This window comes from Chanos chanos, chromosome 1 (genome assembly GCF_902362185.1).
Source record: "Chanos chanos chromosome 1, fChaCha1.1, whole genome shotgun sequence".
In the NCBI taxonomy this organism is placed as follows: domain Eukaryota; kingdom Metazoa; phylum Chordata; class Actinopteri; order Gonorynchiformes; family Chanidae; genus Chanos; species Chanos chanos.
The window spans coordinates 23,779,568-23,795,126 of NC_044495.1; the positions used below are offsets into that span (position 1 = coordinate 23,779,568).

Below are 15,559 nucleotides of genomic sequence, written 5' to 3' on the forward strand. Positions count from 1 at the left end.
ATTTTGTGGATGTCATTTTCTCCCTTTAAAGTGCTAGAGGAAATGAGTTCTGTGAACATGTTGTCTCTACTTCATCAAAGGGGATTAAAGTACCTTAAGGGGTGGAGTAAAGCATCTAATGCCAGAGGGGGTGTGTGACAATTGTTCCTTAATCCAAAAATTTGCTCCTTCAAGAAGATCAGGATTTAGAGGCGGAAGACTTTTCCTGCCATGATTTTAAGTGGTTTATGACCTTATAAAAAGGGCCTCTCTGGGTGCCTTTTGGTGGTTCATTTTACGGGGTTGTGGGTGCCACATACATCGAGGAAGCTTCAAGATGGCGAAAGATTTCTATCTGTATCAGAACATCTCCAGCGTCAGCCCTTTTGAAGGGCCACAGTACCATTTGGCACCAAAATATTTCTTTTATCTACAGGCAGCTTTTATGGGCTTTGTGTTCTTCTGTGGCACACCTCTCAATGCAATTGTTCTTTTTGTTACCATGAAATACAAGAAGCTCAGGCAACCACTTAACTACATCCTTGTCAACATCTGTATTGGAGGCTTCATTTTTGATGTTTTCTCAGTCAGTCAAGTGTTCCTAGCCAGTCTACGGGGATACTATTTCTTAGGTCATACTATGTGTGCTCTGGAATCATCCATGGGAACAATAGCAGGTAAAGTAACTCACTCACTATTTTAATAACTGTCACTGCATTTCTCTGATGACTCTGATGATGAATTGTTAGTGGACCTGGCTCACTACAAGTCGCCCACATTTTGTGATATAAGACATTGCTTTAGATGAATATTATACAAATCTGGACATTGCCGGTGACAGAGAGTAACGGAGATATTTTTGCATTCTACAGCTTTGGTTACAGCTTGGTCTCTGGCCGTCCTCGCATTTGAGAGATACGTGGTTATCTGTAAACCATTCGGAAACTTCAAATTTGGGAACACTCAGGCACTTCTAGCGGTAGGCTTCACTTGGGTCATTGGAGTCGGATGTGCTAGCCCTCCATTTTTCGGATGGAGCAGGTAAGCTGCATGCTTTAAAATTTTATTATAGATATTTGCGACCCAAGACAGCTTGAAAAATAACCGCTTCATGTGCCTTCATCACTATATATTTTTGCGTAATTTTGCCACGTTTGCACAGCAACCTCGCCAATTTATATCCGTACTCAAGTAACGAACATTTAACAAAAGTCAACCTGCACAAAGATTATTACAAGTTTTAACGGCAATTATTATCACTATTATTATTATTTGTGTGAAATCCAGATACATTCCTGAGGGTCTGGGCTGCTCCTGTGGACCAGACTGGTATACAGTTGGCACAGAGTACAACACGGAAAGCTACACTTATTTCCTGATGGTCACCTGCTTTATCGCGCCTCTATTCTGCATCCTCTTCTCATATTCACAGTTGCTGGGTGCTCTCCGGGCTGTAAGTACTAACCCATTTTAGTGAATGGACCTTGGAATATTTTAAACATTTCATCTTTTAAAATAATGTCATGATTTAACCACTATTATCAATTAACATAATAAACCTAATCCTATAACAGTTAAACATATTTTTTAAAAGACCATGTTCATGAACATAGTAACCTCGACATATGAATATTTAAAGCTGCTCCTGAGATTCCGTCGTAATGCTTCCGTCATCCTCGTAGCAGTGATAATCGTTTTGAGAGAGCGTATGGACAACGTCTCTTATGATTATTTGGGTTTAGGTGGCAGCGCAACAGGCTGAATCTGCATCAACCCAGAAGGCTGAAAGAGAGGTGACCAGGATGATCATTGTGATGGTTGGCTCCTTCTTGGTGTGCTACACCCCGTATGCCCTCGCCGCTATGTACTACACGTTGGACCACGAAACACCTAAGGACTACCGTCTGGTCACCATCCCCGCGCTTTTCTCCAAGAGTTCCTCAGTATACAACCCATTAATCTACTGCTTCCTGAACAAACAGGTGAATTCACTTGCACACTCTCTTATCCTTTCCACATTTCACCTGTATTTGAAAACTTGTTGTTAGTTCTCAAAACCTTCTGAATTTAAAAATCACTTTAATGTAACATTTTATTTCGCTCTCTTAGTTCAATGCCTGTATCATGGAGACTGTGTTCGGGAAGAAGATTGAGGAGTCATCAGAGGTCTCCTCCAAAACCGAGACCTCCTCTGTGGCTGCATAAGGGAGCATGTGGAAACCAGTGTCCAAAGAGGTCCAATCAACCCTCAGGTCAAAAGACGTCCAGTCTACCCCCAGGTCAAAATACTTCAGATCAGTGGCCATACTGCTCCGTCCTTACATTGCCCAAGTTTATCTTACGACTGGCACAGAGCCTACCCTATTTCAACAATACCTTGGATATGAATACATCTGTGATTAAATGTGTTAAAGGAAGTTAATATCACCAGGATGTTTAAAATGTCAATATACATATATAAGTATAATTTTAACTTGATAATCAACTAACTCAAATGAGCAAAACCCCAATTCACTTGGGGTAATAAAAGACAAAAAAATATTTTTTTTGTAACTGTAACCTTGGAAAAGATTCTGCTAACCCTTTAACATATTCAAGGTGTAAAAAAAGAAACATGGGTTCGTGAATCAGTTCCAGTACAGTTCATTATCTGTAATGACTGATAATAGCATATATGTATAGCATAAATAAAGATTTGTATCATGTGCACTTCTAAAACAGTGGTGGGCCTTGTTCTTTCACACAAAAATTACCTGATTTATCTGTATTTGTGGAACTGGATATGGATTTCGCAGTAGAGTTACAAATACATGAAGGATGCAATACATAATTATCAACTGGAACATAAAGTCAGGGAACAAATATCTTTTCCCAAATAATATTTTTATTGAGAACTTGTTTCAAATCCTTACATGTTCACATATTCTGCACATCAATAGTGAAAGGGAAAGTCTAAACAAACATAATCACAAATGACATCTGCATTGTACTGCATTCTGGTTTAATCATATACTGACCGGTCCATGAAGGTCCCAGCAGTTGTAATATAGTCAGAACAGGAGGCCGCTGACACAGCGAGAGCTCAGTAACACAGGCTTGGTCTACAACACCCTTTAGAACAGGTTCAAGACATTTTGTTCATACAAAAGCACTATCAATATACTGGCAAAAAAAAAGGTGCTTTAACTAATGTTATGGGTCTGTTCCCAAATATGTGACATGTGCTAAACAGGACCTCAGAATCAGAGGAACCATTGCTGATTCAGGCTTTGAAAACGAGGGGATGAGAGCTCTCCAAAAGAAATAATAACACTGTGTTGAAAAACAAAACACACCATGTGATGTCAGAGAGCTGCTTTTAGTGGGATCCACCAAGAAGGAAAATCTGCTCTTAAGCAAATAACAAAACCAAACCAAACAAACCCCCCCCCAAAACAAATAAACAAAACAAACAAACAAAAAAAGCTAACACAAATCTTCAGTGCAGCAGCCTCGTTTGCTCTTAAGATAACATCAGTTTACTGTTTCTCATTTAGACACAAGAGTCACAACTAGACTAGAAAAGGCACAAACTGATTAAGGAGATATAAAGTTGGAATAGGAAGGAAATCTGCACCTTTTTCTCTCTCTGTCTCTTGGCTACTGTGACTGTGTATGACTGTGAGGCATAGTCCAAGTTGGTTTGACATGTAAAAGTCCAGTCATGTGGCAGTATAAAGAGCCTTTGATGAGAGTGAGGCATTCTAGCCCATCACGGACTATACTCTGCATTACACTTTCAACTGCTAGATAAAGATTTAAAGATCTTGCCATGCTCTGAAGCATAAATGTATACCATGTAGGTTAATATACTGGTGAGAGTTCAACACGTAGTAAAAATACTATTTCAGTGAACACAAATGTAGGGGAATGTGTATTACAAGAAAATATTACATACAAAATAACATGGAAGTTTAATTCTGGATGCAAAAACAATTGAACATAAAAAAAAAACCAAGTAGAGTTGGTTTAGTATTTGAACTGCATACTGTATAAAATAAATATTTTTGTCAGGTCAAATTTAAAAGTTTTATCTAACTACAAAAGAACATTAAAACTCATCGTGCCGTACTAACGCCTCCCCGAAATCCGTTGCTTGACTTCCCACAAATAAGTCATACTTGTTGACTATTTCCTCTTTGGTGAGTTTGCCATCCTGTCAAGAAAGAACAAAAGTTGTGAATGAAAATCAATTCTTCGTAGCACCAAAACAAATTTAATTCCAAAATGAACAAACTTCCCCTGCCCTGTTAAGATTATATTCAGTTGTGGTGTGTATGGTATGTGAGGTTTAATATAGGTACTGGTAGCATTGAGCCTCTGTGCCAAACATCAGACAAAAACAGACCTGTGGATATTTGGCATGGCCAGTAACAGTAACTCACTTTATTAGTGTCAGACTCATACACCAGGTGTTTTGCCTCAGCCTCGGCATGGTCGTAATCGGAGGGAAGGATCCAGTCCATGGTCTCCTCTTTGTCCATCTTCCCATCCTTGTTCTTGTCCCTGAACTCAGAAAACTGCTCCCGCTCTGTCGCTACCCACTCTGGTTCGTCCATTTCATCCTCATGGTTGTACATATCACCTTAGGGTGAAATAAGACAAAGATAAATGCAGATAACTAAAGTACCGTGTGTCTCGTCCTTCTCTTTTTGCTTGACCGCTAAAATGATCAGCCAGCTTCAATTTAACCAACATTACATGTATGAGAAAGCAAGGGAACCTACTTAGCCCTGGACAGGGAAGAATGTGGTGAAAATATATAAAATTATATTTATATTATATAAATATATTTTTAATGTATTTATACAAGTGCACATTACTTACCAATGTATTCCTCCAGGTCAATAAAACCATCCCCATTCTTATCAATGTCCTCCATGGTTTCCTGGTAAGAAAGGTGTCGAGACAAGTGTCACTTATTCAGAGGGGCAAACATTCTAATTTCCAATGATTATTTTTTTTTAAAAAAAGAGTGCAATAAGGTACATGTGCATACCAACACCACAATATCTTTCATGTGTTCATACTCCTCAGGATGGAGGAAAGCGGTGAACTCCTCTTTATCTGCAATGTGGTCTCCATTTCTATCTGCCATCTTGAAACGTCGCTCATCTCTGGCCATCATCTGCTTGTAGTTATAGCCATCATCTGGCTCTGGGTCATCTATAGGTACAAAGGAGACGAGACTTATATCCACTAAGCTGGGTGTCGGGAGTCAGAAACCGTCCACAGTGCTTACCTTGTCCTCTGAGAGAGGGCTAATCGTGTACCTCGAGAATATCAAAGTGTGGAAGTCAGTATAGCAAAACTACTCTGTGTTACAACAGTGAATTAATGATACAGACACTAATCATTTTGATGATGTCATGCTATAGACTGACAAAACAAGAATACAGTTCTTGCCTTGTTAAAATAACTTGTTTCAAATAAATGTTGTTTATATTTGTGTGATCTCAAAACCAAAGCATGCAGATATGAGAGACTGACTGGACACTCAAGTTAAGAACAGCTAAAGGCGTTTCGTTGTGCCCATATCGTTCTTACCCAGGTATGAGCCATATGTAACATTCTTGTACTCTTCCCAAGACACCCTCCCATCATTATTCACATCAAAGTCCTTCCACTGTCTGTCTACATTGTCATAAATGTATTTCTTCTGAGCCTTCTTGATCCATGCCTTCAGTTCTGCCTCTGTGACAAAGCCATCCTGGTCTGCATCAATCTTGTCCACAATTTTGCTGATGAAAGATGACAGAGAAAGAGAGAGAGAGAGAGAGAGAGAGAGAGAGAGAGAGAGAGAGAGAGAGAGAATAAAACAGGTTGTAAAATAGAAAACAAGATAATGGCTATGTGGAGATTCTGTTATATGGTGATCAAGGCTCAGACTCATATGAATTGTGTGAATTAAGTGTTAGCCTACATCTTTACGTTGCTCTAAATAATCAAATGTTAGTACTGAACTTAAAATAAAGAAAAATATCACTAACGTAGGGGATAGGCTCTAATTTTTTATTATTACTTTTTTTGGGGGGGGGGGGATATTACTAATTTTTTTCTGAAAGCCCATCACCCAAACACATTCTAATAATTTCTTACGACTTAAAACTCTGCCATGCTTCGTCCACCACATCCTCAGGTCAGATTCTAGTGCCCTTACCCAAGCCGATCCTTACTCTCCTCTGGGGTCAGATCATCAAAGGTCTTGGCCTCCTCCTCTCCCAAAAAGGCATCGTGGTCGTATTCAAAGTTCTCTGTGTCATCATGCTCCTTGCTACTGAGAGGCGCATCATGGTGGACACGGTCCTTCTTTTCTGTGGGCTTACTAGTGGCATACACCACACACAAAGCAAAGCACATAAGCAAAGGCCTTATTTCCATCCTCACCGGCCACCCTAAAGGGCAAGAGGGGAAAAAAAGGAAAAAGAGGGTCTGACACAGTAATACCAAATGTGATGATTTAAAACAATCCAAACATAAACATGGAGATCTTCACAATGTATCAGCCCCCCCCCAAAAAATCTGACTTTTTTTTGTCTCATTGCTTCAGGACAATCTTACAGGATCTGATGCGTCAATGAAAAATGCCATTTTGAGGTCAAGTGATCGCTCATACTGCAGTGACACTCTTGGCAGGAAGTCAAGCTTTACTTGTGACAGGATATAGTTTAGATATATGGTTTCCACAGAGAAATGTCACTTTTTTTAAACAGGAAAAATGTCAACACATGCACATCCGTTTTATATATTTGCGTAGTCAAGGACAGTGTGTAACTTGGTGTTTCTCAACTTTACTCCAAGATATCATCAAGTATTTGGTCTAGTTCAGCACCAATGCATAAAACTGGAGTGGAAATACACTTATCTACCTCTTTATTGATGCTTTTTACAGGGAGGTTCCTGAACCTCACTTAATATTACAGATGAGTCAACAAAAGTGCAGCAAAAAAGTGTGACAAGCCATGCTCTGAAATACCATCATAACCTGGCCCTTTACTGTGGCTATTTGGACCCTACCAAAAAATTAAGTGCCTCCCATATCTTTTTAAACAACCCAGAAGGACCTGGGAGGTATTCCAGAAAACAGGTTTGGTGAAAACTCAGAGTCAGCTAACACAGAGTAAGTAATAAACCTACTAATAGAAGAGCCCTATGGCTTCATTCTCCTACCAAAACAAAGCCACAGGGCTCTTCTATTAGGATGTTTACTACTTGCTCTGAGTTAACTGAGTTTTCACTAAACCTGAAGCCTGTACTATGAAGCGAGATAAAAGGTAAAAGCAAAACTGGTGGGAGGTTTACTATTTACTCCGAGTTAACTTAACCAGAAGTTACCTAAATATGCCAGTTACCTCGCTTCGTAGTACAGCCCTCTGCTTTCTAGAATGCCCGCACCGGGTGGTTTTTAACCCTTAAATATCAGTTACCCGACTCTCACCAGATATAGACGTGGCTATTCAAACACATCATAAAGGACGGGTGTTAAAATCCAGTCCTGGATGGCCAAAGTCCTGCAGTTTATTTCTGAAGAGTGCGCACACACCTGATTTTCCAGCTAAAAATCAGCATGTAATCAAGAAGTGAAAATTAACGACAGCTGGACTTTGGGCCTCCAAGACCCGCTTTCGACACCCATGGTGTTAAATATGTACTGTGTAGGCTCCAGTTCTGAGGCAACTAACTACTTAACCATAGAAAGACAAGAAAGAGAACGATTTCATCTTACAAGGCATCACTTGCATTAAGCCTCTGACGTTCCGCTTTGAAAAGTAAATCCGCTTAAAACATTAACATAGTTGTACAGATACTAAAATGCATTCATCTGTGTTTTCATCTGAAGAAAGAGAACATCAGAGTTAAGTTAGCAAACAAAAAATTACGGTACAAGTAACCGTTACTCCAAAGGCTAACATGCAAGCTAACTAGCCTAGCAGACTCAATAGTTCAAATATTCATTAAATTTCAAAGGAAAATGAATAAATGAGCGACGTCCATGGACATTCAGGAATAACTAGATAGCTTCAGGTACACAGAGGGAAAGGAAATTTTGCTGGATCACTTACAATGATAAAAATTCCTCACAGAACACTTGATTTCCAAATGAAAGCCAGACCAGCGTACCGCTACTCACACACCCCTATATCCCACCATTTCCTTAATGGGGAAAATTATATCCAATTGGATTGCAGAGTAGGCATCTCCCGATCATCATTGGTCCACTTCAGCATGATGACAAGGCTGTGCAACAACTGCTAGGGGTTTTATTCAGCGTTGCACAGCGCACTAGATCCTGAGTGGTAAAATCCATGAAGACAGCCAATCAATACCTACAGACGAGCTCAGCGACTTAAAGTGGACTGGCAAATGCCTTTCTTGTGTTGTACTCATAGGTTAGCGTGTGATTGGTTACTAGTTGCCACGTCCCCAAATTTGAGAACGATGCTGCGTCATTTATTGTCGCGTCGATGTACCCGCTTATTGTTTGGCTATGCCCCAGTTTTCTTGTCAAGTTTAAACGTTTTTGATCTGTATTAAGGGATGAAAATCTGGACACAAACGTCTGAGACTTAGCCATATGTGTGCATCATTCAGTCCACAAAGAAAGTTCTGAGGTTTAAAGACTATTTTGCGTATTAAATACTGTACTGTTTAGAACAGTGAGAACTCTAAAGTCTTCATAGGAGATATGAGAAATGACTAAAATAAAGTGCAGCTGTGTGCAAATCTCTGGACACTTCTTGTCAAAAAGCTGTGTTTCGGTGATCCTCTAAGTGCAAGAAAACTGACACAGCCTCCACATGGTGCTAACATGACATCTCTCTGCAAGTATCAATTTATCATTATTATTTGCTTACATGTTTACACATTCAAATATGAGAAAAAACTCTGTGACATGCAGAGGTCTAGACACCATACTGCATGACTGTAAGATATTTCTCAGAAGGGGATTACTTAGGACAAGAAAAAAAGATCCGCTGTGTAGGTCTTTGGTTTACCAGGTGACAGCAGCTCCATTTAGAAGTATTCCATTTAGAAGAACACAGCTGTGTGCTAAACTACATCAAGTAAATAATAATACTGACCCTCAAACAGTCTTTCACTAGAACAATTATTAAAATCACTATGGGTTTTGCCCTTTTGTAATCTTAATGCTAATGTAAGGTTTAGCAACCATTGCAGTATCCATTTGCATGCTCTCTCTCTCTCTCATTTGGAGCAGCTGAAGAACTCACTTCAACCTGATCCATAAAAAGTTGCTAAAGTTTATCCATGTATTCATTTTATATTCACATTGTTGCAGAGAGTGTTTTTAAATAAATATGTATGTACCCCATTTCACCCCCCCCCTCCATTAAAAAAAAATCAAGTTTAGTCAGACATATACATGTCAAGTTATTTTATTTATTCCACAGTCATATAGCTGCTCAATCAAAATACAAAACAGTCTAGTCAGTGACAAAGGAAAACAGTAATTTCAACTCAAGATAACAGCAATAAAAACAGTATCCTAGTGTCCGAATATATAGCTGCCATGTTTTCCAAGCAACCAATGGCGGTGTAACAAGCAGGCATAAAAATTAGCCTGTTAATGGTGTATTTCAGAATGTCACACCATCAAGTTCAACCCTTAAGCGATAGGCTACGACAGCTGATTTTGCTCTTAGAATCTCTTCCATCCCTGGAGTACACTGTATGAGTAACAGTTCACAGTATTCTTGTTAAATGAAAACAAGGCAGTACAGATACCAATACTTTGTGCTGATAGACACAAAAGGCTGATGGGATTAATGAGGTATGCACATTCCTATACACCACCATAGTGCAATACGGCACTGGAACAGCGTGCGTAGGCAAATATTTGGGTCAGTAAATTGCTTAATTTAACTTTTGCATGCAAGACAAAAGAACATCGTTCTTTATCAGTGCAAAACAAACAGGACCTGTAAGTGACTTCATGCTCTTGATAAAGGGCTGGAAGAAAGCGAAGCCTTTCGAGACTTGCAGACATATTTGTCTGTGTTGGCTTCGGTCTTGTCAGCTCCTTGGATGTACATCAGACCCCCAACAGAATCACACAGGAAGAAAAGAGCTGCCAACATTGAAAACGCCGCCGAAATTAGCGACAATTTTAGAAGTCCAAATTCAGGCATGATAAAAAGGTGTCTTCTGGTCTCTTAGCACCTAAAAAGAATCATGAAGTTAATTTTAAGCCCACTGTTAAATACCGGAAGCACATTTATATTCTGAAACACACGGAAAAGATGCACAGGAGTGGGAAATTCACAGACCAGTGTTTATTTCAATGCTCTTACCGATGGTCGTGTTCTGCTGCTGGTAAATATTTGAGTTAAACTTTATAGAACACCCCAGTAGCCTGAAGACTTGAGCCTTAAGTGTTAATAATCAGTGCGTCTCAAGCAATGCGACTTCACTTTTCATGGGAAATGAAACGATGACATCACAGATCCTTTCACCTAATGGGAATTTCCAAGTTTCACGAGAAAGCACGGGGATTTTCTTTTTGTATGAACAAGATTCTCTACCAGTGATCTAAAATGAAGTATCATGGGTATGATGAAGCCAGACCCAGTGGAATCGTGCTGTACCGGGGACAAACATAGCACAATTTGAACAGAACCGAAGGGACCTAGTGGTATATGTAGCTCCTTCAGAAGCTCCTTCAAGGACACCCATGTCGATACATGATCATGTATCGAAGATGGCCTCATTTTCAGCAGCCACCGATTCGATTCGAAGGACATTGGCTAAATTACAATGGTCACTTCCATATAATGTATGTTTCTTAGCAAAGTAGTATCGAGTAAAACATGTCAACTTAATATTGTCAAAGAGGTCTCTTTATTAAGGAATTACTGGTATGTTCACATATACTAACGCAATGCAAGATGTAAACAAATGAAGTAGCCTTATAAAACTGAAGAACCGTTTATAGGCCCGATAAGTTTTGGGTCTTGCCACACTTTATCAAGATGTCCATATTTTCTGTAAAACCCGAGTCCACACTTGGGATTTATGGATGTTTGCGGGTGCATCGTAAATTTATTCTCAGTCACTAGACATTTGAGAAGAAAATCGGAGAAAGATGTGCTTTGCTTTGATGAGCTGGAGGACACGCCTCCCTCGCGGGCACTGACCGCCTAGGAGAAATTTAGATATGGACAGAGAGAGTGAGCGAGAGAAATGCACAAGGCGAAAGGAAATTAATGTGTTAACATGTCTAAATAGCAACACTACTACTAATGATGACGATGGTGATGATGATGATAATAATATTAAGAAGAAGAGGAACATCAACGTAATTAGGCTAATGCCCTCACAACTTTCGCCCGACACACGCTGTTTATCGTAAGTGATCCGGTGCACCTATTCTTTACACCTCAAAAGACCAGACTTACAACAGGATTATTAAAAAAACTTTACACATCACAGGCGATGTTGCCTGTAATATTATAAATTCATGGTCTCTGTTTCCGTCTCCTGATGCTGTACTAGAAAAGAGTACAGAATTAGCGCTAATACTGTGGTTACAAAGATACGACACTAGATGGACTCAGTTCCACATTATGAGAACATTGATTACTTCACAGAACATTGGGCTCAGATTTAAACGGCCCTAAGGTCTTATGTTAGGTGGTCAGACTTAATTCATTTAAAGAAATGCACTGGTGAGATTTAATTTATTCAAAGAAATAAATTACATGTAAGCAGCTTGACCTACATACGATAAAGAGATAAACTAATATTATAATGTAATTTACTGAAAATGAAAATGGCTCCACTTAATGACCACATGGTATGTAATTCGACCATGTAAAGATAACCATGTGAAATTAAGGGTCGGGACATGGTGACACAACTAATTTGCAGTAACATGTTAAGAAAAAGAAGAATTTATTCCTTTAGTGACAAAATGTGACTGAGGTTATTGCACAAACTTAGTTACTAGATCACCTGACGGAATATGTTCTGTGATGTGCCTGCAGTTGTTGCCAATATCTATCATGCACCACACACACATCAGTGATCAATGGGTGAGGGCATTTGTCATGTGCTTATATTTGTTTCACTCAAAGATATATCCAATAGATGTGCATGAGACGCATTGTCACAGTAATCACATGAAGAGAAGGATAAAGTTCCTAAGGTCTTCATGGAGTGGTTTGAATAAAGCCACATAACATCTAAGGCATGTTATCCAATTGCTCCAAATTCCAGAGAGAGAGAGAGAGAGAGGAGAGAGAGAGAGAGTTGCTTCAGTTTTATGGTGTTGTCAGAGCTATATGTGTAGCAGCAGGCTGTGTGCAGGATAAGGGCACTAAGAGGATTTTCTATGCCTCTGCTTACGTAAACAGCACTGCACCGCACTGAGGGTTTATCAGAAAGTTTAGGTTTTGGAGAACTTTCAACAAGATCTGCCTAAGCAACAATCTATCAGCCAACAAAGGACCAATGTCTTAAATACCACATATATTGTGTTAAAAAGCTAAACAACATTTCTATTAGCTGCTACTGTCACCTTTGGAAACTGTACCACAGACAAGTGTTACACTATACTTTGCTATACACTTTGTATTTCTTTCCCTTCTTTCCTTTGCACATTATTTAATATCTCTATTCTATATATTTTATATTCTATATTTTATAAGTTTGTGCTAATGTTCAACAGTGTGTACTCAAGGGTAGTATTCCCTTACTCAGTATTCCCTTACCCTTGGAAGATCACAACATTTTTGCTCCATTTCAGTCTATGTCACATGTAAATGCACACCGTTGGTAACAGTAAAACAGGTGTGTTTAAGTGTCCTCTCTGCCCTGCATACAACTGAAGTCCAATTTACTTTAATTCTCCAATCCTCTTTGTGATGTGTGCTACTGACAGAAGAAGGGGGGTTAAGCCACTCACCAAAACACACACACACACGCAGAGAGAGGGAGTGAGAGAGAGAGAGAGAGAGGGAGTGAGAGAGAGAGAGATTTACACAGTGAGCTTTTGGACAAAAACAAAAATAGTCTCTTTTATATCTCTCTGCCACTATGTTTCTCTGTGTTCAAAGCTGCCTGCTGTTGCCTTGGGCCTGAAGACTCCTTTATAATCTCACCACTTTCCTCTCTCTCCCTTTTTCTTCCCATTACACCCTCATTCACGCTCAGGCCAGAGGGACACTGAGATGGGACTATCTCCACGGCGACACTCCCTCTACAGCCATGTTTATGTGTGAGCAAGTGCACACAGCACAGATGCAGAGACCTCCTCCGTATCCTGAGAGCTATGCTTGACTTTCAGCTCCACAGATCTGACTGAACTCTGCATTCCGTCTCCATTGGACTAAAAACACAAGTGGAATAAAGACTGCATTCTGGTAAACTATGAGAAAAATTGTTACAACTTTTGTGAAATGCTTGTTATAAAGGGAAACTGTCTATATTACATTCATGTAAGTGTGGACGTAATCCACTGGTGTGGTTTTCAATACCTAAATCTGAATCTCAAATTCACTGCTTAGCTACTTTGGTTACATCCATTACCCTGTTGGTGGACAATTTGAATTTGCACCGAGGCAAGTGTGTTAAGCAACACTTGAGCTCATCCAGCTCAAACGGGACGTTTAGGAAGAGGTGGCATAGTTTGAAAAGGTAAACCTGGAGGGCATTTCCCCTGCAGTCCAAGAAATGGAGGGGATTCCAGTGGATTCTGAGAGGGAAAGCAGTCAGATGGAATACAACAGTATAGTGGATGAAAATGAACTTCCTCACCCACATGTTCTGTTGGTGGATGGCAACTATAATGTTCAGGGATTTTCCCATGGATACGGGCATGGACACAAGACTGCTGCCCAGCGGTACAGTGCTACTCGCATTCAGGCTGGATTTGAACCAGAGAGGTGAGGAAAAGGACAAAATAATGTTAGATGTACTGAAGTAGACATTACGTTTCTTTAAGGAACATTGTCTAGAATTGAGTGCAAACATAAATTATAGGAAATTCTAATTAGAGTAAATACTGTATTAATCATGTAGTCTTTGTTACTGTGGTTTCATAAGAATACTCTTTAGAAGGCATGTGTCTCTAAAACAGATACCGTGGTGGAGAAAATAGTGGTCGGTAAAAGGGTGGCTTATCGGCTGTTGCCACTAAAACAACTGCTTTGGCCTTTCAGAGATTTCTGAGCTATTTTGGGGATGGTGGATCAGATCCCACAAGCAATTCGGTGACAGAGTGAGGTGCAAAGTCCAGCTGAAATTCAGATAGGTCAGAACTAGCACCTGAAATAGCCCCACGTGCTTTAGGAATATTTGACCTATATTTCTTCTGACCGACATTTGCTGTCAGAATATCCAGTGATGTGTCACCTTGATCTGGCATTAAAGTACAGAGTACCCAGGCTTTAATGTAGTAGTGTGGTGAGACAGATTACCTGGGCAATGGAAACAAGTTGGAGCATTGCATTAATTTTAATTGCTTTGAAATGTGCTGATAATTTTGAATATGGGAAGGTTTGTGGGTGTTCTTCTTTCTTCACAGCATTAAAGGTTTTTTTTTCTCATTGAGCCAGAGCTATTTGGATTGCTTTGTTTTGTGGTGAAAGATATTATTTTAAACACCTCTGTCATATTAGGGGCTTGGCTTTTAAAATCATTCAGCACTCAGTTTTTAAGAAAGTTCTGTCCTGACGTGCAATTTATTTTAATCTAGGCATATTTTGGTCTCACCTCCTCTTTGTCTAGAACACCTCCCAACCTATCACACTAAAGTTTGAGGATAAAATTTACCACTTGCATTTTGCAATTAAATTATTTTAGAAACTGTTTGTGATTAATTACAGTATTCAGGAATGGGGGAAAAATGCTTTTTATATATCATGGCCACAGTTTTATGTGCTGAAAGAATAGAGAATGATATTGCGTCTGTAAACTTTAACAGATCTTTGTTACTGACAAAGACACATAGGCTATAGACATAGCCATTAGTAATGCAGTGATCTTCATTGTAACCCCCCTATATTTTGGCCCTAGTAGTCAGGTGCCTCTCTGAGGTAAACACATGAGGTTCACATTAAGGAGCTGAGATGATAATCAGACATGACTACAGCAAGTCTGATCTTGATGTTGTCCAGTTCTGTTCACAGAAAAGTTGTATGTTATCTTCACTGAAGTGATTCTGTTACTGAATGAATAACAGACTGACTGACCCAGTGGAAAAGCATATGATGATAAAGTGAACATTTATGCACTGGCTGTGAGTGCAAGGCATTTGGTTTCTGGATGTATCTGAGTGAAGTCTCTATTCCTGGCTAATGGAAGCTGAGGTCTTTGTCCCTGCTGCTTATTTAATGCATACTTCATTGGACTCACTTAAAGCCCTAAGCACATAATGTTTTTCACTGGACTTGACTTTACCCTTGGGGAGGCACAGTAGTGATACAGTAAGGCATGGGTAGGCCTACAGCATACATCATTTTGCCTCTCATCAGCTAATACAGGCATTCCTAATGTCACACAAGAATAATTTTAGTGTGAA

At 39.5% G+C, this 15,559-nt stretch overlaps 2 protein-coding genes across 2 annotated transcripts; one reads left to right on the plus strand and one right to left on the minus strand.

The window, feature by feature from the left end:
- Window positions 1-316: 316 nt before the first annotated feature.
- LOC115812054 (ultraviolet-sensitive opsin-like) lies at window positions 317-2,184 on the plus strand. The gene is made up of 5 exons (XM_030774538.1): window positions 317-656; window positions 852-1,020; window positions 1,267-1,432; window positions 1,722-1,961; window positions 2,089-2,184. The coding sequence occupies exons 1-5, from the start codon at window positions 317-319 to the stop codon at window positions 2,182-2,184; spliced, it is 1,011 nt and encodes a 336-aa protein (XP_030630398.1).
- Window positions 2,185-2,845: 661 nt separating this feature from the next.
- Window positions 2,846-8,164, minus strand: calua (calumenin a). Its single transcript, XM_030778668.1, has 7 exons — window positions 8,082-8,164; window positions 6,179-6,413; window positions 5,566-5,759; window positions 5,018-5,184; window positions 4,846-4,906; window positions 4,404-4,603; window positions 2,846-4,174 (listed from the first exon to the last, which is right to left on the minus strand). The coding sequence occupies exons 2-7, from the start codon at window positions 6,397-6,399 to the stop codon at window positions 4,070-4,072; spliced, it is 948 nt and encodes a 315-aa protein (XP_030634528.1). The 5' UTR covers window positions 6,400-6,413; window positions 8,082-8,164; the 3' UTR covers window positions 2,846-4,069.
- Window positions 8,165-15,559: the final 7,395 nt, after the last annotated feature.

Bases quoted from the DNA above. Each gene is read 5' to 3' on its own strand.
- LOC115812054 (XM_030774538.1), top strand. From the start codon at position 317: ATGGCGAAAGATTTCTATCTGTATCAGAACATCTCCAGCGTCAGCCCT. The intron at 1,433-1,721 runs GTAAGTACTAAC...ATTTGGGTTTAG, and splicing joins TGCTGGGTGCTCTCCGGGCT to GTGGCAGCGCAACAGGCTGA. The intron at 1,962-2,088 runs GTGAATTCACTT...TCGCTCTCTTAG, and splicing joins ACTGCTTCCTGAACAAACAG to TTCAATGCCTGTATCATGGA.
- calua (XM_030778668.1), bottom strand. From the start codon at position 6,399: ATGGAAATAAGGCCTTTGCTTATGTGCTTTGCTTTGTGTGTGGTGTAT. The intron at 5,185-5,565 runs GTAAGAACGATA...TTGTACCTATAG, and splicing joins TACATATGGCTCATACCTGG to ATGACCCAGAGCCAGATGAT. The intron at 4,175-4,403 runs GTGAGTTACTGT...CTTTCTTGACAG, and splicing joins ATGAGTCTGACACTAATAAA to GATGGCAAACTCACCAAAGA.